Source organism: Talpa europaea, assembly GCF_964194135.1.
Source record: "Talpa europaea genome assembly, chromosome: 7".
Taxonomy (NCBI): Eukaryota; Metazoa; Chordata; class Mammalia; order Eulipotyphla; family Talpidae; genus Talpa; species Talpa europaea.
This window is the reverse complement of record NC_140074.1, coordinates 5492593-5516624: the sequence shown is the minus strand read 5'-3', so window position 1 is coordinate 5516624 and position 24032 is coordinate 5492593. Positions and strand designations below refer to the sequence as shown.

The following is a 24032-nucleotide window of genomic DNA, read 5'->3' as shown; positions in this document are numbered from 1 at the left end:
GGCCCGTGAGTATTTAATCACAAATAAATCTGCTGTCAGTTTTCTTTTGGAAAAGAAGCAGTCTTCCTGGGAAAGATTGTGAAGAGCTGTCTTGTGTTGGGCTGACATAATGGACTCTCAGGGCCAACAGGAGAAAATTAATTTTCATATTATGTCTGTTCTCCTAAGAGAAGGGGAAAAAAACAACTTTTATTATTCACTGAGAGTTTAAGTTAATGCAAACCAGCTTCCTTTCTTGGAGGAAGACAATAGTCAAATTAGTTTTGCTTTAGAAGGTTAATAGGAGGAATTATGTTTGGTTGTCTGGTTTCCAGAGCTGAAGATCTGAACAGCGATGAAGTGTGACAAACGATGCTGTAGGAAAATGAGAAGAGATTTGGCCTCTGCAGTGGATTCACTGCTGGTTTTCCTGGGGAAGGAAAGTTCAAAAGCAGTGTGCACGCGTAGAGATGGGGGGAATGGAGCTGGGGGTCTTACTGGGCAGGAAGCAAGTCTGGGTTAGCAAGGAGGCATGACTATCCAAAGGGGTGCGTGTAGGAGGCTGTTTCCTGTGGGGTCGCCTCTAAAGATCAAGAAAAAATAAGACCCATCAGGATTGTCTCCAGACAATGGTTAACATCTCTTAAAAAGGTTGATGCCCATCTGTGCTTAGGTCGCGGAAAATATTTAGGAGATATGTACATGCTAAGGAAGAAGAAAGAAGTGGTTTCTTCTGGTAATAGCAAGTCTGTAGAATTACATAGGGAATTAAGATTTTTTCCACTAGTCATATTTTACTGGATCATTCCCATCAGATCTAAACACCTTTACAAAACAAAAGCAAAATCCCCAAATGACATGAAACCTACAACCGAACAAATTTCCAAATCATGTCCCCTCCTCTCCTGCAAAGCTGGTTGGTGACAGTGACTGCACGTCGCTCCTCCAGGCAGCAGTGACCTTGGAAGCAATTAGTGTGCGGTTCTTTGGTTCCTCTTCAGCACCTCTTTGCTGTCTGAAATGCTTAATGCACTGAGCAAGCTTCCTTTCATATTCAAAAGGCAAAATTTCTGTTTTCCATTAAAAGGACACAGTCTCCGTGTCCTACTCTACTGGATGCACTTAAACTGTTACATAGTCCCATCTGACAGACATCGCCCTCGAAGGTGGACCAGTTAGCCCTCGGTTGCAGGCTACAGACTCCACCTAGCTGAAGTAAGGTAAATGCCAATCCCGGGAATTGTGGACTCATGAAGTTGTTGGAAGGGCGGGAGAGCAGACTCTAGCCTGGGCCAGAGTAGCTCCTGGCCCAGAATCTCCCTGTTTTGTGTGCTCTGGGGAGCAACCCCTTTACAAGGAGCTGATCCATCAAGAAGCAAAAAGCTGCTGCCACCCTCACAAACTACAGAACCACACCCGCACCTCTGCATGGGTCCCCAAAGCTGCTGCTGCTGCTTCCAAAAGCGAGAGAATCGTGAACAAAAACAGCTCAGGAACCACAGCAGCTCTGTCGTGATCTGTGAAGGCAAACCTGTGCCTGGTCTCCTCTTAGTCTGCCTGGCTGTGCTCCAAGTCAGTCTCTGCTGAGAGAATCTGATTGGCAGAATCTCAGCCACATCCAGACACTGACTGCAAAGGAGGTGAGGACATTTACACACCAGCTTTCCAGATTTTGCACAATGGAGCAGAGTTGAAGTGGCTGTGGCTGCAGTCCTTCCACGGTGCCTGCGGCAAACTACCTCTTTTCGATCACAACAAAGATAAGTGAGATGCATTGACTAAGAGTTGGTAGCACAGGGCTGGAAGGTTCCTGTATATCGGGGTGCTGCATCGCTGCCATGCCAAACCTGGAGTCGCTTTATTGGGCAGAGAGGTGTAAATGGGGAATCAGGCCTCTGATGGGGTTTGAAGAAGCTTTCCAAAGACAACTAGCAGAGATTCCATAGTCGTAGCAAAAATGGTAATTGGGACATAAATACCTCTCTTGCATTTTGTGATCAGAATAAAAGAGTGTCTTCAGGAGAGCTGCTGGCCATGAAGTCTTTCCTTGTGTCAGTACCACGTGTCAGGCCTGGAACAGTGCTTCACAGGTGACTTGTCTGTGCTCCGCGCACCTGTGACAGTCCTCACACAGCAGCTACCTGCCAGGGATTGGCCAGGAAATGGAGCAGGTCCTGTAGCGATCTGTCCAAAGCCACCAGTGACCTCATTCAGGCAAGGACAGGACAGCTTGCCGTAGACTCCCTCTTCCAAGAGAATATTCTCTTAATGTTTTTGGCGTTCGCAGAGTCATTTACTCATTCCTCCAATACGTCCTGAGCACTTGCGTGTGATGAGACAGGTGAGGGGCCCGCAGCCCTGGAGCTGAGGCACCAGTGGAGGGAGGGGCGGAGGGAAGAGGGGAGGGGGGAGGGAGGCAGCCCTCATGCCTCACTGGTTGGCTTTAGGCTGCCAGTGCTCCCAGGAAGGTCACAGAAGGGGAGCAGTTGTGTGGGAGGGGGCAGCTTGGAGGGGACGACAGAGAGAATTTGTCGATCTGCACCCGGCTCTGCCGAGGCTCTCGCTGACTTGGCTGGGGAGCAAACTCAGACCTTAAAGCTCATTTTGGCTTGAAGGCAGGTGAGAATGACCTGCGTGGTTTAGGGTGCTTTTCCTGCAAAGAATCAGAGCAGAATAAAGCCCGAGCCCCAGAAGGTCAACGAGTGGGTGTCCCTCACAAAGTAGGGCAGGTGTTCGGGGAGCCAGGTGGCCTGCACCACGGGGAGATACCGGTCACCTTGAAGGGCTGGAACCCAGACCTTGTTGCCTTTTATGCCATTTCGCTGCCTTCAGGGCTCTACCTGTTGGCGTTTGAGGGGGTACTTGTGCCACAGCGGTGCTTCCCCTAGTCCGCTCTTCGCTGTATCGCTGGGCCTCCTCAGGCCTGACGGTGGCCACCACAGCCACTGGGCCCTGCTGGAGCTGCCAATCCAGGTCCCTCTGTGCACGCCCTTGCCTCCCTGTGGTCGTCAGCCAAGGCCTTTCTCCCCCAGTTGGCACAAACATGTCATTCTAGAGAGGCCCGTGACTTCCCATGCCTCCCGGGCTGCCCTTTCGTGGGTTCGCGGGTACTTCTGATTCAGGTGGCTCCTGAAATCTACTTTCCCATCAGCCTTTGGGGATGAGGCTACCTGTCCTTATTTAGAAAGCTGGGACGGTGAAAGAAAGAGCTGCCGTGGCCTGCCTGTGCTCGCAGCCTCATCCCTCCGACGGGTTGTGTGTGACCCGCTCCCAGGTGCGGCACGGGTCTGGCCGGTCTCCCGTTTCAGCACATTTTCTTCTTTTGACTATTTTGACAAATTTTCTTCATTTTGACTATTTCCTGGGGTTCCAAGGAGTTATACAAATGAGCACTTACTCTGCTGTCTTTCCAAGAAGTTCCTCTAACTGCTAAATATTTTAAATAGTGAGACAAGAGAGATAAAATGTCAGAAGATTAAGAGGTACTTTTTTTAAATTAGAAAGCTAAGATGAGAAAAGATAACAGAAATAAGTAAAAGGATTAAAATTAACAGTGATGAGACAGAACCTGAACAGTTACCAAATGAAATTAGAGAATTAGATGAAAGTATTAAAGAAGAACTTAGGAAGCCAAAAGTAAAAGCCATGGCAAAAAGAAAGAAAGAAAAAGAAAAGAAAAGAAAATGGGAAAGATTTAAAAGGACTAGCATTTAAATTTTTTAAATAAAACTTTAAAGATGAAAGAGCTAGAAAATAATACACTAAGCCGAGCAATCTTAGTATTTTAAAGATTAAAATATAGATTGTAAGCAGCAAAACAGGTTTTCTCATCCTGTGAAGTGGTGCATTAAGGATGTGCCTGGACTTAGCCGTGGAGAAGCGCAGCTGATGGAGACACTGGCTGAGAGCAGGTCGCAGGAAGTGTACACCAGCATCCTCCTGACCCACCGGGAGACCTTCCAAGACCCCAGCGGATGCCTGAACCCTCAGCTGGCACCCACCCCTCTGTGTCCTGTGCTTTTTCTTACATGTGCACCCCCATGATAAAGTTTGATTTATAAATTAGGCACAGTAAGAGATTAGCAGTAATGACAAATATGAAATAGTTACAGCTAAATACTGTAATAGAAGTGCATGGATGTGGTTCCTCTCAGTATCTCTTACGGTGAACGGACTTTTCCGGCCACAGGTGACCAGGGAGGGTAAGTGGAAGCGTGGGTGGAGGGGGAGGGGACTAGCCTAGCACAGAAGACGTGCGGACACACGGAGAGAGCTGCGCTTGGACTGCGTCCAAACTGTTCTGTGGAGGAGAAAGGGGTGGTGGCATGGCGTGGACACCATCAGATCCCCCAGGGCCCCTCACCATTTCTGGTTTCTTCTCCCCTCCTCCTCTCCCGTGTGCTTTTGCTGCATTACAGCCCGGGGAGGCTGTTCCTCAGCAGGCCGAGCCCTGCCCCATGTGCAGAGAGCTCCAGCACCTGGGGGTTTATGTCTGCCCATGCCAGCGCGCGGCCTGCGCCCCTCCTCCAGGTAACATCTGGGAGGCCTTGTCTACCTGGGCAGCGCTTCCGAACTACACAGCGAGCTCCCGGCTCCAAGTTCTGTGTGGTTTTACATTACATGAGCATTAATTCCAATAATGCATTTTATCTGCAGCAGGTAATCAATGTAAGTGATTAATGAGACGTTTTCACTCTCCTTTGTTTGTATCAAGTAGTCAAAACTGTGTGCGTTTCACCCTTCCCCATGTCACCTGGCCTGCCTGTGCCGTGGGGGGTCCGCAGCCACACGTCCCAGCGGCTACCTCCCCGGAGCCCAGGATGCTCCCCTTGCCTGTCCCTTTAGGACTCGGCCTGAAATGGAACCTCCCAGGCTTCTTCCCTCCCCATCCAGCTTTCCTTTGTTAGTTTTGTTTGTTTGTTTGTTTGTTTGTTTTTTTGATGCACTTTCTGTAAAAGGTTTTTGCCTACAAGTATTATTTTTGAAATTTAAAAATCTAGAAGGTTCGGAAGCTATGTATGTATGTTTCTCTTCCAGAAGCTCTGCTTTGCTATTTATGTGTGTGTTTATTGCTAAGGCCACGCTAAAGCCTAGTGACACTGAGGGAAGAACTGCTAACACACTAAACCGTGGCTTCTGGCCATCTGCCGCCTGTGGAAGCCTGGAGCCTTTGATGTCTCTCTAGTAGCTGCCAAGATAAGCCAGCCTAGGGGAAGGGGACCTAGAAGTCTGGGTCAGGCCACAGCCTGTGGCTTCTTATGCTAGGAAAGACAAGGGGCAGCTGGGTTGTCACTTATAAGGAGGGGTGTCGGGGGACCTGGCAAGAGGAGACCAAGGGTGGGGCAGCCTGAGCCCTTCCTGCTAGGGGCTTCAGGGGTGGAGTCACTACATGACCTTTTCTCTTTGCTTTTGCTTTTGAAACATGCCTGCTGCTTGGGCCTGACTGGCACTGCTAGAGCAGCTTGGGAGTGGGCAGTGCCCATCTGGCTCCAAACACCCAGGCTGCCTGGAGTCACTTCTCTTGGCATCCGCCCTGCAGCAGGCTGGTGGTTCCCTGCGCAGATGCCTCCTGTTGACAGTTATCCCTGAGCCACTCGGCTTCTGTCTTGTCACAGTCTTTATGCTTTAAAAAAAAATCAAAGACATTATAAAGAGTTGTCTCCATGTTCTCATAAAGCGTGATTTATAAAGAGTTACAAAGCATTACCTAAGACTGCTTTTTATTTTTATTTTTCCACTGCCGAAGAATTGGATTTGTTTGCTTATTTGTCAGTTGAGGGAGAAGCAGGCGAAGAAAGCAGCTAGTTGGCTCTGAAGATGACTCCAGTCAGAGAGAGCAGGACCTGCCACCTTTCCCCAGTGGAGCAGCCTTTTGGCCAGAGCTGGCTGGCCCACCATCCTCGCTGTGTCCTCAGAGAAAGGAGCAGGCAGGTCTCAGGAATGTGTCCCTCAGTGTAATTCCCGCAAGCAGTTCCTTTATTCAGTTGACAAGTGTTCGCGTACCCAACACAGTAGTCCTCAAATCTGCCTTTGGTCCTTTTTCTTTCCAGTTCTGTGGCCCGCAGAGCCCCTGTTGTGACTCTTCTTGGGTATTTGAGTTGGGAATTCAGAGAAAAACCAAGCACTCCTGGACTAACACAGTGATGGCCGTGAGGTCCAGCCACTAGTTTTTCTTCAGTGGTGTTCTAGAAAAAGCACTGCCTTGTTGAATACGTTTGTGATTGCTGAAAAGCCAGTCATTTACCTTAGACCCTTCACTTACTGCCGAGGAGGGCGATAGGGTTTGATTGGTTTCCAGAGTTGAAATGCCTTCTTCTCTATAGTGCTCACCGTGGCCTTGCTCTGTGTGATAGGGTTGTGGTGTAGTCTTGGGGCACCTGGGTCTGGGGGATGCCTTGGGGTCCCCCTTCCCCACTTACTAAGGGGCCAGCCTTGGGGAGGAGTACCAGGATCAGCCAGTTAGCGGCCTGCCATTCTTCCCTGTTCTCAGTGCCTTTTCCAACTCCTTCTGCTTCAGTACAGCACTCCAGCCTCCAGGCCCACTGATGGATCCGCTGACGAAGGGGTCCGGGGGGAGTCAGATGGCGCAAACCCTGCTATGGAAAGCAAAGTCGTCTCTCTCCTTTGGCATCCAGCCCCTTCAGACGTGGCCAACAAAAGACCCTGAAGTAGAGTCCCAGGTCAACCTGTAAGTAAGTAAATGAAGCACTGTCTGTTTGGCTCATGTTTAACTTAATGCTCAGGAAGAAAATACTTGTTATCTTTTGGGGGGAGAATACAGTAGGAGAAGGGAGTGAGTGTTTGACTGGGAGATTTCACTTCTATTCTTAATGATGTCTTATTCAGGTCTTTTGTCCTTAGTATTCATGTGACCCTCTCTGGACCACACCCTCTCTCAGGCAGTTCCTGAACAGATTTCAGTTCCTGTCTTCAGGGGATTTATAGCTCATGAGACAGACAACCATTAATTAAATAATTACCCAAAAAGATACAAACAGTTGTATCTTGATTCAGTAAACATTTACAGACTGTCTTCTATGTGCCAGCAACCTACTGGACATATAAAAGAACAAGACATTGCCCTTGCCCTTGAATATCAAATGGTGGGTAGAAGGGGGGAAATTCTCATTATTGTTCAGAAGAATTTCGACTAGTAATGGTACTATAGCACTGTATTAATAGACTGGAGGCCCCATAGAGGGGTGAGTACAATTCCCTGTTCACTCCTGAATCACCATGGCTTTGTTATGTGGTTCAATAATGTTTGTTGGATGAATGAAGAGGATACCACAGACAGGGGTGCTTAGCACTCAGGGGAATCAAGCAGCCAGGTATAACAATGTGATTGAGTTTAAAAAAATAAAGTAAGATGCTTCATCAATTGAAAGCAACAAATACCTTCAGGGGCTTACTATAGATCCAGTGCTTTTATGAAGCTAATACCCAGCTAGGGGCTTCAGTCAGAATCACCCGTGAGGATTAAAAAACAACTTGTGCCCGAAATTGATATAGTGGTTCTGGAGGGGATGAAAGAGAACTTTTTTTTTTTTTTAGATTTATTTATTTATTTGTTTGTTTATACAAGCACTGGGTATAGTCAGAAGCACGGGAGGATGAGAGAATTCACCAGAGCCAGAGCGGGGAGCAGAGCAGGCAGAAGGACCGAAGTACACTGCTGAGGGGAGCAGCGGGCGGCAGGAGAGGTCTGTCACGCCATGTGGGACCCTCACCGGCGGCCGGGTATCGAACCGGCGCTGCAGAGGCTGCAGGCAGCTTCGCAGCCCAGCGCTCAACCACTGAGCCAGCAGGGGAGGCCCAGAAGAGAACTCTTGAGAGCGCTTCCCTTCAAGAAGTTCACATCTATACAGGGAGACAGACAAGTAAGCAAGGAACTGCAGAGCTGTGTGGGAGTCAGTGAGTCCAGGAAGACAGAGAGGACAGGGGATAGCAGCTGAGCTCAGGCAGGCAGGAGCAGGGAGAAGGCCACCTTGAACAGAGGAAACTGCAGAGCCACAGTAGTAGATAGACATTAAACCAGAGGTTCTCAACCCCATCTTTATAAACAGACGAATCATCTGGAGCTTGACAAACATACAGGAAGCCCGCACCATCCCTCCAAGATACTGAATAATACAGGTAAAATATTGATAAAAACGGGCCTCCCTGGTGGCACAGGCGATTGAGCACAGCGCTGTGGAGCTGTCTGCAGCCTCTGTGGCATGGGTTTGATCCAGGCCAGCGGGGGAGATACCCACATGGTGCAGCAGGTCTCTCCTGACTTGCCCGCTGCTCCCCTCAGCAATGTATTTCAGTCAGTCTGCCTGTTCTGTTCCCCGCTCTGTCTCTGGTGAATCCTCTCACCCTCCCGCACCTCTGGCCTGTGCCTCATTTCTTGTATGCATGAATAAATAAACTTTAAAAATATATATTGATAAAAACAGCTCCCTGGGCCATTCTCAAGAGTAGCCAGTGTTGAGAAAGCTGCTTTAAAAAACTAACCAAATATAATAGTTATAAAGCTCTTACATGCTGGCTGGGTCGGTCTGAACTTTATATCTCTGGCATGGGGAGCCACTGGCAGCTTTTATCATCTTAGGAGTATTGCAATTTGAAATATAAACGGCTCCATGGTTTAGAAAAAAATGTGATTGCTAGTTCCATAGCCCATTCTTTGTGGAAAGTCTGGAGGCACTGTTGGCTTTCCACGCTTTCCATAGGTTCATTTATGAAAACAGGAGAATTGACTATCCCTTTGAAATGAAACTGAACATTTCGGTGACTAGTAATGAAATGAGCTACATGCCCCTGTTTGTCGGGGTCCTCTGGTGAAGCGCAGCCTCAGCGTGCTGCTAGGGAGGCAGGGCAGCCAGGCTTCGTCTAGAAAGGAAGCGGGTTCACTCTTCTTTCCTCGGTTATTCATTAGCAGAGGGAATTTGTGCACAAGCTACCCAACCCAGAAGCTTCTGGTTGAACACCGGGGAGCCTAGCCTATGGCCCTTCCCCTCCAGGTGGAGTTAAAGGCCTCTTCTTTTAGACTACAAGCCCCACGATGCACCGCGCGGGTGACGCATCAAAGGGGCGGGCAGGACTGCGGGGGAGCCAATGGGGCGCAGCGGGAGCTGTCCAAGGTGGCCCTCCCGCGCCCTGTTGGAGAACAATCCGAGTAGGGGTGGTATGGGATTTCGGTGACTGGCTGCTGCATTGCTACCTAAGCAGCTGCGAAGACAGGGCAACTGGGGGACCTCCTGAAGGCCAGACTTGAAACTGATTCCACCAGGGAGTATTGTTGGGTTCTCTGCAAAAGAAGCTAAAAAGAACCCCTCCTATTCTGGGGGCCACTCATTCAAACTCAGTCATTCAGCAAATATTTATTGATAACCAGCGTATACAGGCCACTTCTACAAACATCCTAAATGTGTTTTCTCATTTAGTCTTCACACACACACACACACACACACACACACACAATCAGGTAGCTACTGTTAGTCCCATTTTACAGATAAGGAAGCTGAGGTTCAGGAGGTTAAGATACTTGTCAGGATGCACAAGCTTATAAGTAAGAGAGCTGCCATCGGAGCCTAGGTCTGTCTAGCCCCAGAGCCCTCCTCCTAACTAAGCAGTCACGAGCAGTGTCTATGGAATGTCACTGTCTACAGGATACTGTCGAGTGAAGAATATAACAGCGATGGACAGCAGTAAAGTTTACCAAGCAAGAGCTGGACCTTTGCTAGGTACATGCTAACATAAATACCTGCTCTTGGCCTGTCAAGGCTCTGGTGTCTATTGAACAATTTACTGAGCACTTGCATGCTGTGCTGGGCCTGGTTCTTGACACTGGGAGTGAAAAGGAAGCATTCGTCCAGACATGGTGGCAGGGGCGCTTATAAAAGTGCCATTACCTAGGGCAGTCCAGAATTTCTCAGTGGAGGGGATACTTGAAGGATTGAACTTAACCAGGCACAGGTAGGGGAGGCCTTTGCAGACAGAGGGGACCATATTCAAAGGCCAGCAGCATTAAAATACTCTGGATGTTAAAAGAACCATGAATATTCAGGTTTGCCTGGTGCTGCTTGGGGAGGGGTGGGCAGGCAGTGAACCTGGGAAGGTAGACAGAACACAAGGCATTGGGGAGTGCAGGTTTAACTGCCCTGCAAAGAGGTGAGGTCTTGACTCTGTGGGCTGGGCCATAGCATGATCAGATTTGCATATTGGAAAGCTAATAGGTGTCAGTGGGCAGCTAGATTGTAGTAGGGTAAGGCTGGAGGGACAGAGACCTGTTTGAGTGACTGGGCAGGGGATATTAAGAGTTGTGATGAATAGCAGGAGCAATGGAATTGACTTAAGAACTATTTAAGAAGAAGGGTTAAGTGAACCTGGTAAATGTGTGGCTGGTGGAGTGGGACATGAGCCTTAGAATTTGGACTTGGGGCCTCCCTGGTGGAGCAGCGGGTTGAGTGCAGTGCTGTGAAGCTGTCCACAGTCTCTGCAGTGCCGGTTCGATTCCTGGCTGGCCAGGGAGATTCCCACATGGCGAGGCAGACCTCTCCTGCCTTGTCCCCTGCTCCCCTCAGCAGTGTCTTCCATCCATCTGCCTGTTCTGATCCCTGCTCTGTCTCTGGTGAATTCTCTCACCCTCCCATACATCTGGCCTGTACCCCAGTTCTTGTATAAATAAATAAATCTTTAAAAAAAAAAATTTGGACTTGGGCAAACTTAATTGGTCTTACAGTTAATTTGACGGCCCAAAATTCTAACTAGACTCAGACAAAGATCACCAGATAAATGCCATCAGGACTGAAGCGGGCATGAGTACATCTTCAGGGGAAGGAGATGCTTAAGAAAGCCTTCCTAAAGAGAAGTACATGAAATGGGCCTCGAAAAAGGTGTAGAACCTTCCCTTTCTTCACTTCTTTTTCTTGAGTAGATTTGACTAGGCAGAGAGCCAGGCAGGAGGATATTCTAGATGGCCACTTCCTGGTTCGCCTCTTGGGTGGTGAAGTCATGGAAGATCTGGAAAGTTAAATTGGGGAAACTACTGTGAAACATGTACTTAATCCTGAGGAGACTGGGAGACAGGCAATTGATGGTTTGAACTCTGCTTTACAGAAGGTCACTTCACAGATGTGTCCAGTGAGGAGGCCAGAAAGCCAATGAAGATGTGGACTAGGAAGGAGCTTATTGGTTGCCAAACCCAATTCACATTAGCTTGGGCCACGAAAGAGAAGATGTAGGTTCACGTCACCAAACCAAAGAAAGGGCAGATCCGCCTGCAGGAAGGCCTCACCCGAGGACTCCAGTGCCGTGCGGTCACTCCTTCTGCCCCTGCTCCCACCACCTCCATCCCGGAGCCCTGCTCCTCTATCTGTTGGCCTCATTTCTCCTACTGTACATGGCTTTGTGCCATGCAGAGGCGGTGTGATCTCAGGCAGCCTGGGGTACATTCTTACAGCTCTGCAGCTTGAGAGGAAAACTTCCCCATCAGTGAGAAAAGCCCTGTGGGAAGATTCTAGTCGTCAGTGTGGTCACGTGTCCCTTCCTGTTCTGTGGAGGAACGTCTCTTCCCAGGGAAGAGGGGAAAGCATTTGGGTTTTTTTGTTTGTTTGTTTGTTTATTTGTTTGTTTTTTGTCCCGTGAGCAGAACAGCCTTGGAGAAGAAAAGGTGTGGCCGTGGAGAACAGGGTTTGAATGCTCTTGTCTGCCAGGTGGGGAGAGTTTCGAGCAGAATGGGAATGGTCTGTGAGTGGACACAAAAGTAACTTAGGAAGTTCTTTCAAAATTAGGGCTCATGAAACCTACTTAATTAGAATTCCTTTTAGGGGGTGAGGAGGCTTGCTCAGGAATCTGGCTTAAGGATTGAATGCAACAGAAAGTTCAAAAATCTCAATCAGCAACTGAAATTGCTGATTAGCAGGGCAGGGAGCACCTTTGAGATGCAGTTTCAGCTGGGACAGGAGGGCAGAAGGCAGCAGGGAAGCCCCGCACTCCTGCTGTCCTGAGTGACAGCCTTGTTTCCGGGCTACTGCTGACCCCTTGTGAGGTGACGTTTCTCCAGAGAGGTTTTAGCTCCATGCCTCAGAAACAAAGGAGCACCGTTAGAAAGATCCAGGGCAGTTACAGCTTAAAAGGATGTCAGCCAGACGGGTGCACTAGGGAAGGAAACTCTATGGGGACTCCACCTGAGGGGGTGGGGGGAACCAAATATTGTTTAAAAATGAACAGTGATGTAAGAAATAATTTTTAAAAAAAAAGAATATTGATTTACTGAAAAAAAAAAGATGTCAGCTAGGAAGGGGGTGGTGAGAATATCTTGAAAGTTTTTCATCCTCTCTGAATTATCTGCTAATTCTTTTTTATTATCAACACTCTCTGTGATTACTTACAATATGCTACCAGAGAGTTGGGGTTCTCTAAAAATATAAATGAGACTTCATTTCCTCACTGGGCTGAATTAGCCATGGTTTGCGTTTTGATCTTTTGAGGAAAGCTGTCGTGCATTTGAAGGAGTGTGTCATCAAGACATTATGCAAATATTAGGCAAATTTGTATTTAGAAATTCAAAAAAAAGTAACTTCCAGAACTCTTGAAAGACCTCGTTTGCTCCTGAGAGTAGGGCTGCTGGGCTTTAAGACCGCTGCTGGGAGGCAGGCTGCAGTTCATCGCGGGGCGTGTGTTCCCTGCCCCCCCCCATGAAGGAGCCGGGGTGCCCCCCAACCTGTCCTCAGCCCCCTCCACTCCCCCGCGCTCTCCTTCGGGACCTGGCTGCCCACAGCGTTGGTGTGTTGTTTCCTCTTCTGTTTCCAAGTGGGGAAACAGCTGGATCTTCTGGAAACAGGCGTGGAGGCCCCTTTGCCTCTTTCTCTTCTGTCAGATCTTGAGCTAACAATCCCCAGGGCCACTTCTGCGCTGGCCACACTGCCACAGGAGGTTGTCCCAGGGTCTGTCTCCGGGGAAGTGGGAGTTACTGGACTCTGACCCCGCGGCGAAAAGCTGACCGAGACGAAGGCATTTGGCTTTCCCTTGCCTGACTCTCCCTAATTCTCAACTGACTTCAAATTCGGAAAGAAGCCATTTGACTTAATGATAAACCTGCAAAGCTCGCACAGTGTAAGCCAGGCACGGATGTGAGGGTTGGTTAGAGGGGCTTTGGTTTTATTTGCTTTTTTCTCTTGTCCTTGCTGTTTTCACAGAATGCTCACTGCATATTCACGGGTGTAAGTGAAGGGTCACAGGTCAGAGATCCCCTGGGAAGTCTTCTGCAGCAGTGAAGGTCTGAGCTAGGGCAGAGAACGTGAAGATGGAGGGGAGAGAGGGGCAAGGAGCTGGAAGACCTTGTGGATCTGGTCACGGGCAAAGCACCAGGGGCCCAGTGGCCTCTGCAGTGGCACTACCAGCCACAGAAGATGGAGAGCCACCTCCCCAGGGGGTTGGTCCAGCTACTCAGCGGACACACTGAGTGGTCACGGGGAAGAACACAGGAGCTTTTGGGCAGTAATGTGGAAAGGTCACCGAGATAACAGTAAATGAAAAAATATCAAAACAAAGAGTAGAATTGGGAACAGGATGCTACCAGTTATGTAAAAAAGGGGGGAGAGGGAATATATGTTTCTCTTTCTTTGTAATGTGCGGCCTCTCTGGAGTTATACAATAGGCAATGCAGCTCCCCTGGAGGGAGAGAAAATGGGGGCTGATGGGCCAGGAGCAGGGAGACTTTCCCTGAACAGCCATCTGGATAAGTGAGTTTTGAACCAAGGGAATGTTATCTCTTCAAGGGAGGAAATGCAAAATACGGAGATACAACACACAGCCTCCCCACACAGCACTGCAGGGAGCAGAACCAGGGCCTGGGGCTGACTAGATGTCGTCTGGGAGAGAAGGTGAGAGCTGTGAGAAGACCGAGCTCGGTCATGGAGAAGGCAGTTCTGCTAACAGAGGGGCTGGAGTGGGATGTGGGGCCATGTTAGGTTTGGGGGGGGGGGCTGCCTCGGGTGTCCAGGGAACTGTGTCAGTGATTGAAAGTCTGACTTGGTAGCTGGAAAGATCTGAGTTGGACATTGGCTTTGGGGAGCAGAGGTAATATTGGAAGGCACAGGAGCAATGAGGTCCCAGAGGAGGACGTGGCCTGAATAGACGAGGAACGTGGACCTCCCCCATTCCAGGAGGTGGGGTTCAACCTGTGTCACTGCTCTGAGTGGGGGGAGTATGGTCTGTCTGGCAGGACACCTTGGCCCTTTTCCGGGAACGAAGCCGCCTCCCCGCAGAGCCCTAAGCCCCGGGAGGAATGGCTGCTAAAAGCCATCTCTCCCTCAAGGCGATGCCGCCATTACTAGGGTTGTGCCCCCATGGACTCTCTGTCTTCTATGCTTTCAAATTTTACAGTCCTCGAGGGCCAGCAACCCATTTTTGGTGCTCACCTGTTCTCCAAAGTGCAGTAAGAACAGTGTGAGGACACGCTAAAAATAGTGACAGATAATAGTACTCTTTTTAATCAGCACTTTTAAGAGGCAAAAGTTCAGGCTGCTGCCCTGCCCTAAATTCTCCTGAGCCAACACTCATTTTTAAAACTCCCATTTTGGTCTTAGAAGCAGGCCAGTGTTTTCTTCTCGCGGCCTATAGTAATAATATTCTTAGCGAAAGTACTACTGCCTCTAGTGTCTCTCTCAGTTGGATTATCTGTTGTTTGGCTTTCTTTAAAGAACACGTGCCCTTTACGCACACTCTCTCTCACCCTTGGTGTCACAGCCATAGGAGACGACCTAGCGTCAGAGGCGCTTAGGGAAGTACATCTCTTTGGAAACCTCCCCAAAATATAGTTGGACTTTAAAAGTAGAGTAAGCAGCTTTTTTTTCCCACTATGAAGTCTGAAAGGAACACTGAGAACAGATAGGTCTGGAATGGCCTTGAATTGGTCCAGAAAATTGAAATACGTCACAGAGATCATTGAAAATAGTAGCCTTCCCCTCTCCTGGGTTGCCCCAGGGTAAGATTCTTGTCTGTTCTACAAGCATTTTCCTTTATATTTGAGACCAAAGATTTTTCAAATATAAAAGCATCCCGCTCTGGCATAAAGTTTATTTTGAGATGAAGCAACTGAAAACAAACAAACAAAAAACAGACACAGGAGGAATTCTCCACATTCCCCCCATCTGCTGAAAGAGGCACACTTTTCCTTTTGCACAGCTGTCCCCTCCCCTCCCCTATATCAAGGGGAAGAGAACAATCTATACAAGAGACAGAGAAGTCTGTATAAACAAATCTGACTAAATAACCCTCCTAAATACATAGTTCTCCCATGTATAGGTGCCCAAAACCCTTTTCTTTTGACTGGTCACTTCCCCACAATTTATCACTCATTGTTTAAGAGTGTTTAAAAATAAACTTATTATTTTTTTAAGATTTATTTTTATTTATACAAGAACTGGGGTACAGATCAGAGGTGTGGGAGGGTGAGAGGATTCACCAGAGACAGAGCGGGGAACAGAACAGGCAGACAGACCGAAGACACTGCTGAGGGGAGCAGCGGGCATGACGGGAGAGGTCTGCCACGCCGTGTGGGTTTCTCCCTGGCCAGCCAGGAATCAAACCTGCACTGCAGAAGCTGCAGACAGCTTCACAGCACTGCACTCAACCCGCTGCACCACCAAGGAGGCCCTGCACATAAACTTAAAAAAGAAAATTTGTGTGCTTTTGTCAGTTTAATTTGCAGGCCCCAGGAATGAATATAAGAGAACAGTGGAAAAGTTTTCCTCCCCAGCAGCTATGTTCTTAAAGTGAGAGAATTTTTAGATTACATAAAATTCTGACTTGTCCTTACTTTCCACAAACACTTATTCTTTTTCTTTCTTCCTTTCTTCTTCTTCTCTCTGTCTCTCTCTCTCTCTCTTTTTTTTTTTTTTGGTTCTGTTGCTCAAACACATCTACATAATGAGAGGCATGGGAGCATAGCCTCTGTCTACTCAGACAGTTACTGTGCTCAGTCTAGATGCCATGCTAAAGTCTTCATGTGCATTTTCTCACTAACTCTAGTAGCCCTATGAGGAAGGGATACCGTGGTTATCCGTAATTGTTGAATTAATCCATTAACCAAACCCCGTCTTGCACTTGTAGGAACTGAGACCCATCAAGGGGATGTTTCTTATCCAAAGGCAAGCAGCGAGTTAGTGGCAGGGTAGACAGGGCTAAGTGTATGTTGGGCAACACTTATGCTCATTATTTCTCTATGTTTGTAAATATGGATTTATTTAAGTTTAGGGTCTATACATTCTCTGAATGGCTTTATAAAAGATTTTTTTATTGAGTTACCATTGACAGGCAATAAAATGCAAGGATCTTAAGTATACACCTGGAGGAGTTTGACATCTGTGGCTAGTCTGCCTTGTAATGTTATAGTGGTGATCAGTTGCACTTAATGGTAACACCTATTTATTGACAGCCACCAGGCAGCACTTGCAGGAAGTGTAAGCCTGCTCACAAGCCGAGGTCTAGTGAAAGAGGCCATGATTTGCTCGTTGTGATGGCGCCACCAGCATTTTCTTGGCTTGTGTGGCTGGCGTCATATTAACCTCTGAAGGGAATCTTTTGAGATTAACCTCTGGGAACATCTACAGTATGTTTATATCTGACTTAAAAACAAATGTCATGAATGTGCTGTGTCATACAGTTCACTTCCGACAACAGCAGACAGTGGAATTGTGAGTGTGTGGGTATGTCCATCAGGCTGGACCCCCGAGAAAGTTAGGGAGTGGTCTGTGTGCTTGCTTGCCCCTGTGCTCTCTCCAGCTACCACTACCGACCCGCTCTGGCTAGCCTCCCCCTCCTGAGCTGCCACCAGCCTCCTGTACAGGAGGAACGCCCTGGGGGGTGATGACTCACCTCTGATATTTGAAGCACTTTCCTATAGAAGTGATCTTAACTCATTTTATACAGCCCCCAAGGGCTGATTGACTTTCATTCATTCATTCCTCATTCAGCGAAACCCACTGAGCTTATTATCTAGTGAGAGAGGCAGGTGTTACTCAAACACCCTTTCTGTGATTCTAGTCTGGGGTGGGAGGTGGATCAGGAAGAAGAAGGAGTTTGGAGAGAACATGGCCAGATCCTGAGATGAAGCTCAGCAAACTGAAGGGATGGAGCAAAGTCAGGTGGCTGATGGAGCAGGACAGGTGCCAGACCAGACCGAGGGCAGGTGGTGAACGTGACAGTAATGAAGTTAAGAGGACATGAGAGGGGTGAAGACGTGGGACCACACCCACTCTCCCCTCAGCACCTGTGAGTTCTGCCTGTGTCCTAGCCACACTGGCGCTGCCACTGTGCTTTCCTTCCTGTGAGGTCCAGGTACCTCATCCTTGTTTCTCTGCCCCACTAGAAGCTCTAGGAGGCATCTCAGGGCTAGCGCCTTGTACCTTCCTCAGAGGTGCTCAGTAACTGTTCATGGGAAGGAGTGGAAAAATTTCAATTCACACACAATTTTTTTCTTATTAAGCTTTTTATTTGGAGAGGATCGTAGGTCCAGAGGTGATGGTAAGAAAGACCTCTGACTCCAGCGCTGCCGCCCTGTCGCTCCAGAGCAGCCTCTTCATCGCAGCCAGGAGGGCCAGGAGACAAGACGCTGTCTGGATCCCAGTTCTCTCCCCCGTGGAGGTGCCGTCCTCCTCGACCCCAGATGAGACACAGACCGGCTGCATCCCTCAGGACCCTCTTGCGGTGCTTTTATAACCACTCCCACCTCCCTATTCCTTCCATAATTTTGTCATTTCAAGAATGTTCTATAAATGGAGGCATACCACTTGTGACCTTTTAGGCGGGCTTTTTCACTCAGCATGATTCCCTGGAGAGTCGTCCAGTCTGTTCCTTCCAAGTGGTGTGGGGTCGTGTGGACAGACCACTGTTGGCATAGCCGGCCTCTGCCAGGGCTTCTGGGCCTTCTCCAGCTTGGGGCTATTTTGAAGAAAGTGGGACGTGGGTGTGAGATTTTTATGAATATACATTTTCATTTCTCTGGGATAAATACCCAACAGTGTAGTGGGTCACATAGTAGTTGTGTGTTTAATTGTATGAGAAGCCGCAGAGGTAACCATTTATTCATGACTCATTTAGTCAACAAATATTTACTGAGTGGCCTGCTATGAACCAGGTACTCTGTAGAAGTGAGGGGCCTTTATTTAGTGGCTACTGTGTGTCCAATGCTGCACTAAGCCCCTGGTGATCTTTCCGTCCTCCCATGGAGACAGACAGCATTACAGGCCCAGGTTACAGATGAGGATACAGACGCAGAGAGGCTGAGTTGCTTGCCTGAGGTCACGAAGCTAGTGAGCCATGGCGCCGAGATTCCAATCGAGCATGTCTGTCTGCTCTGTGCCTGGGGACCTTGCTGAGGGACAACAACTGAAAATCCTGGTACAAGGAACACACAGTACTGTCCCCAGAAGCACAGTAGGGGAGCAGGGAGCTGTCTGCAGATTTATAAGAATCAAGGGGCTGGATTTCTGGGAACCCTTGCACTCTAGAAATCTTCCTGCTTACTTCCTACTCCCTGGGGTCTGAAAGCCCTTCAAAAGAGGACAAAAGTCTTCCATTTATTTTATCGTTAGAAATTAACATATCACATTCTGACTTTCTGTGTCACTGTCTTCAGGAGAGACTAGTTCCTTAAGTGCGATAAGCTATTCCAGGGCCTGCCATGAGGAGGCCCTTGGCTCCCTTCAAGCCACATTTGCAGTCTGGCACATTTTATACCTCTCTGTCCCTCAAATAAGCAGTTCCCTTTCATCTGATTACTATCTGCTTATCCGGGGTCTGAGGCATTGTCCTGAAACCGTTGACATTGAACTTCACCTTCTGTAGGCTTCTGAAAAACTGCCCATTGCTTCTCACCATTTCTCCTTGCTGATCCAGGCACAATCCCCATTCTTGCTCTTGACCTTAACCCTCAGGACTGGAAATAACTGAGGCTGGTTGAGTGGGGTCCAACCAGTTATTAGGGTTGACTTGAGGGTCATCACTCAAGTCTGGGTCTGTTGAGCAGCCCATTGAGTGTGGCTGCCCCTTGAGTTTCCCCTGGCTCCATTCCCCTTATTCAGTTTCCATAAATTTGACTTGGGGGGAGGGGGCACCATGCTTCCTGGGAATGTGACGTGTAAGTATCTAGAGGCATTTTTTCTAGGCTCTGTGTGGAGAGGAGCTGGTCGTCTCTGTTCTCCGCCCAGGTCATACTTAGAGATTTAACATGCAAGTCCTCAGCTCTGTCCATGCTGCCAAGCCTGACCCAGCACCCTCATGCATTAATTCACTAAGACAGAGGCTTTGTATTTCGAGCGGGGGTGGGGCGGTGGGGGGGGAGGCTCATGTGAGGAACTCTGCTTCATTTTTGCACCGACCCTGTTCTGGGGCCAAGTATTTCCTGGGGTTAAGTATTTTCCAGTGAGGCTGTGCTGTCAAGGAGTCCTGAGCTGGAGTGTAGTCGTGAGCCCCGGCCCTTAGGGGCCTGTCCCTGGACACCAGGGCCCCTTTTTTGCTACAGGAAGAAAAAAATGATATTTAAAACTCTTTAAAAAGGTAATAATCGTGTATGCAGAACTCCCCTTGCCAGGCCTCACACAGAATTCACACTATTCATAAGAGCAATAATAATAGCTAGCTAACACCCACTGAGTATCGCTTTCATGTGATTAACTCTTGGTAGGATAAACTTTGATTGGCTTTTCTTAATTATTCTTTATGACCCTGTCAGGTAGGCAGTACCGGGGACCATATTTTATACACGAGGGACCTGAGGCCCAGAGAAGTGAAACTCCCACCCCTGCCACACACGTGCCCTTAGGGGCTGGAATCACACTTGCTCCCATCGTCGAAACTTTGGTCAAGGCCGGTCCTTCCTCACTGAAGTGCTCCAGAGTGGCTAACAGGTTTCCTAAGGATTCCAGAGTCATCTAGGAGAGCAGTGCTTTTTTAAGTGTTGTCTATGGAGCTCCTTAGAATGCCTGCGGCTGCTTGTGAAGAGCAGACATGCTGAATCACCAGCTCTGGGAATGGGGCCAGGGAATCTGCATTTTCAGAAAGCACCCAGGGATTCTGGTGAACACCCCGTCTAGCTGATAAACACCACTATCCAGTGTTTTCTTTGGCAGACGAGTCACAGTTTATGTGTAGGCCAGCAACCAACAGCAGTCTGCGGGTTGGCAAACTTCCTACAAAGGCCAGGGACTAAATAGTTTGGGCTTGGGGGCCCTCCAGGGGTCTGTTGCAAGTACTGAACTCCGAAGGCAGAATGGAAAAACAGGCAGACATTCTATAAGCAAAGGGCTGGCTGTGTTCCAATAAAATTTTTTTCAAAAAAAGGCCGTGGGGCCGTAGTCTGCTGACCCCCGTGGCACTTCCTTGGTATGACCTATGTGGGCATTTCGGGGCCAAACCTCCTTCGCGTTGTAGCTTCTGTCCTCTGGGTCCTCAGAGCCTTTCTCCTTCAGCCTGTAAATGAAGAAAGAGAGTGAGAGTCACTCATGAGAAATGCTTCTGGGTGAGGTATGGAAGAGGGCCCCATTTTTTCAACCTCACTTCTAAACTTCTGTTGTCTGGAGTCTAGAGCAGAATGATTTCTTAGACCGCTGAGGCCCTTGGTCTCTAGACCTCTCTGTCCTCTTATCTCTGCTTAAAGCCCATCCGGTTTTGCCTGGGCTGCTCTCTTCCCCAGTCCCTGCCCAGGGCAGCCTGTAGGCAGTGCCTGCTGACTGGTCTGGGAAGCACCAGTCCCTCGCTCGGGACACAGGCTCAGCAGGTACAGGGGCACTTTCTAAATGACTGCAGGTGTGAGTCTTACCGAGTTTTTGCTCCTCTACAAGGCAGAGCTCTGCCTTTCCAGCCTGTGAGAGCCATTTCCTCACTGGCTGCTACCCACCTACAAAGCTAGGGCCACGTGGCTTAGGTCGTTGCCATGACAGCACCTCTGCAAGGTACTGATTTCCGTGTTAGCTCAGGTAACACCGCGGCTTTACCAGGTGAACCCAAGTTCTAGGTGATTAACACAGCTACATGTTTACTTCTCGCTGTCATTGTGCTCTGATGCAGATGTTTGGCATCATTCAGAGCCCCTGTTTGCCCCATCTCAGCCTGCTGCCCATGAGGAAGGAGAGAGAGTGCCTTCCACTGGATGTTTCTGAAAGTGTCCCGGTCACTCAGCCCACCTTCTCTGGGCCAGAGTGCAGGCACCTGGTGCCCCTGAGTGCAGGGGAGGCCCGGGCCATCGTCCTGAGGCAAGGCCAGAGGGAAAGAGAAGCGGCTTTGGTGAGCAGGTAGCAGGATCTGCCTCCTGGGCTAGGACCGTGGGACCAGCCTCTCACCCAGGAGGCAGTCAGCAGGCAGCCCACCGAGCTGCTCCAGGTGCCACAGGCGGTAGCTAATGAGAGTCAAGGGATGTGCAGATACCTGCATCGATGCAACAGCCACTGTGCGTCCTCTCTGTGCCAGGCACGGGCCAGACACTAGGCCCTGGGGAACAAAGCTGCTCTGGATGACCCCCACTCATATCCTCAGGGCCTGGTGCCAGGGGGTCAGAGAGCCTGGGGAGGGTTTGCGTGCTCCCGCAGCCCCAGATATGCACCCGTAGAGCTGAGCCTGGCTCCCGCCATTAGCAGGCTCACCCTCTCCGCGGTGCATTAGATAAAATGTCATTAGAGGGGAGAAAGGGCGCCAATAGCAGATGTTCTGTTTCTATCGCTCCTGGTTGTTGCATAGGATGTTGTTTCCCTCCGGGAGGCTTCCAAGGGGGTGGCTGCTCCAGGCGTGGGGTTGTCATCTCTCCTGTGTTGGTTTCTGGCTGTCGGCAAAGTTGGAGGCTGGCACTGTTTTAGGACCCCCTCGGTGGTGCGAGGGGCAGCCCAGGGAGGGGCCCAGAGTCCAGAACCCTCGCTCTTTTCATGTCCCTGGCCTTTGGAGTCAGAAGCTGCTGCCGCTGTTGATGATTGGCCATTGGCCTGAGTGGCTGCGGTCTGGGCAGACACAGGCCTGGGGTCCATCCCTGGCCCTGGCGTGTATGCTCTGTGCACGATCTCTGTCCTAGAGCTTGGACACTCTCGCTGGGCCCCACTGTCCCTCGATAACTCAGGGTATCACAAAGCTCTGGAGACTGCTGTGTGGGGCAACGGTAATGTGCCCCAGGAGGGTTTTCAAGACAGGCGAAGAAGTGGGCATGGAGGACATATGGAACACAGACCAGAACAGGCCGTGGAGGGCAGGGTTCATTCGCTTTGAGAGGTTTTTGGGTCAAAAGCCCCGTCACCAGAGGCAGGAAGGTAGCATGGGTAACATCTGGACACCCTGCCAAGCTGCATCTGTTAATGTGCTGCACCTTTTCAGCTAAAGAAGTGAGGGTCACAAAAGGTTAAGTTTCTCACATAAGATTAATTCAGCCGTCTCTGTGAAATGGTGGAAGCCGAATACCATTAGGCTCTGTAATCTCATTTTTCTCAGGCTGTCTTTCCCGGGGCCCGTCAAAGAGTGTCCTGGCAGAGCCAGTTCTGTGGCACTGCCCGCGGGCTCGGGCTCTTTCTTGATGTGCCAAGATGGTTGTCATTGAGAAAACGTAGCCTGCCTTGGAAGGAAGGATGAAAAGGTACTAAATGCACCTTTCTTTGCATGGTAGAGCCCAAATATTTTGGAGACCTTAAACATGCAATTCCTGTGTGATTTTATTTTCCATGTGTTATCTGAGTTATTTGCATGACATATGAGAACAAAAACTTGGTAAAATGGTTTGTATCGGCAGATCTGCGATGCTTACTCAGGCTCAGGGTCCGGAGCAGACTAGCCCGTCGGTAAGACGTGTCTCTAGAGTTGTCATTATGCATACAGGATGCAAATACAAGAACCATGTTGCCCTTGTTTTAATTGCTTTTCAACAACATCTGTGATTTTTTTAATTTAAATCTTTTTGGGGGGGTGGAGGGAGGAGGTGGGAAAGTATTAGCTACCGCTATGCAAAAAGCTAAATATACTTGGATGTTAGGTTTTTAGATTTTGTTAGTCCTGGGTTTTTGTGTTTTTTTGTTTTTGTTTTTTTTTTTGATTGCCATTCTTGGGGGGTGGGCCGGGGGGGAGTGTGGACTTACCAGGATTTTGCAGTTTTTCTTTCTTTCCATTTGAAGTTTTGTTTTTCCTATAGAGCATCCAATAATGCTGGTTATTTTGATGGTGAATATTTGGGACAAAGAGGCTCTCTTAAATGAAAGGTAATGCAAGCTTTGTCCCTTGCCTCAAGTTTACTGCAAAGGGCTGCTATCCCCTTTGATTATCAGAAATGAAATTATAAACCACCAGTAGCCATGGAAATTTCAATCGATTCCAAATGACTAAATATTTAATTTGATCATTGCCTATACTTCCAGGGATGACGCGGTGTTTTTCTTTTTACTGAGGGCTCCAGGAAAGTCAGGCTCTGCCATGGCTGCTGAGAACTGTGTCTATTGCGAGGAGGCTCCCCTGCAGTGAGGAGCTGGGGCCAGCCTGCTCCTCGCAGCCCTGGTTGCAAATGGTAGTTGATTTTTGCAGAAGGTTTGTGGCCAGATCGCTATGTATTATACTGATGAAGCATTTTTGTTCCAGCTCTGTCTCGGAAGACCTAGGCTGTAGACGTGGGGATTTCAGTAGGAAACATTATGGATCTGTGGAGCTGGTAAGTTTACACTGTCTGTGCCGTGGTGGTACATTGATTTAGATGTAGAGAGGGTCGCCAAGCTCATCAGATCTTTTGTTTTATATTTGCCATTAGAACTTGTGGGTACGGTATAAGGACTGGATGGGAATAAATTACAATCGAAAGGCTATGATAATCTGAGCATCTCTGTTTGTTTTCATTGTTACGTACTTTTAATCTGTGTCTTACAGTTTGTTAAAAATATGTTGTGGCTTGGTGTTTTTCTCTGTTAATGATGTCTATAATTAAATAAAATAATTTATGAAGTAAGAGAGTTAGCATTTGGGTTTTATATTATCTTGTTCCCAAAAGTTCACAATTCTGGATTTTGAGGTTTAAATATTATTGAAATACATATTCTGATTTCCTA

At 48.7% G+C, this 24032-nt stretch overlaps 1 protein-coding gene across 2 annotated transcripts in view; it reads left to right on the top strand.

The window, feature by feature from the left end:
• Positions 1-24032, top strand: part of GARNL3 (GTPase activating Rap/RanGAP domain like 3) — a gene marked incomplete at both ends in the record, with an annotated part of 120445 nt that overhangs the window by 6259 nt on the left and 90154 nt on the right. Inside the window, 2 exons of one of the 2 annotated variants that reach the window (XM_084238989.1) lie at positions 6497-6667; positions 23572-23641. In XM_084238989.1, the coding sequence (XP_084095115.1) occupies positions 6497-6667; positions 23572-23641 (241 nt within the window). Of the gene's footprint in view, positions 1-6469; positions 6668-23571; positions 23642-24032 lie in introns of both variants that reach the window. The other variant, XM_084238988.1, reaches the window with a different exon arrangement.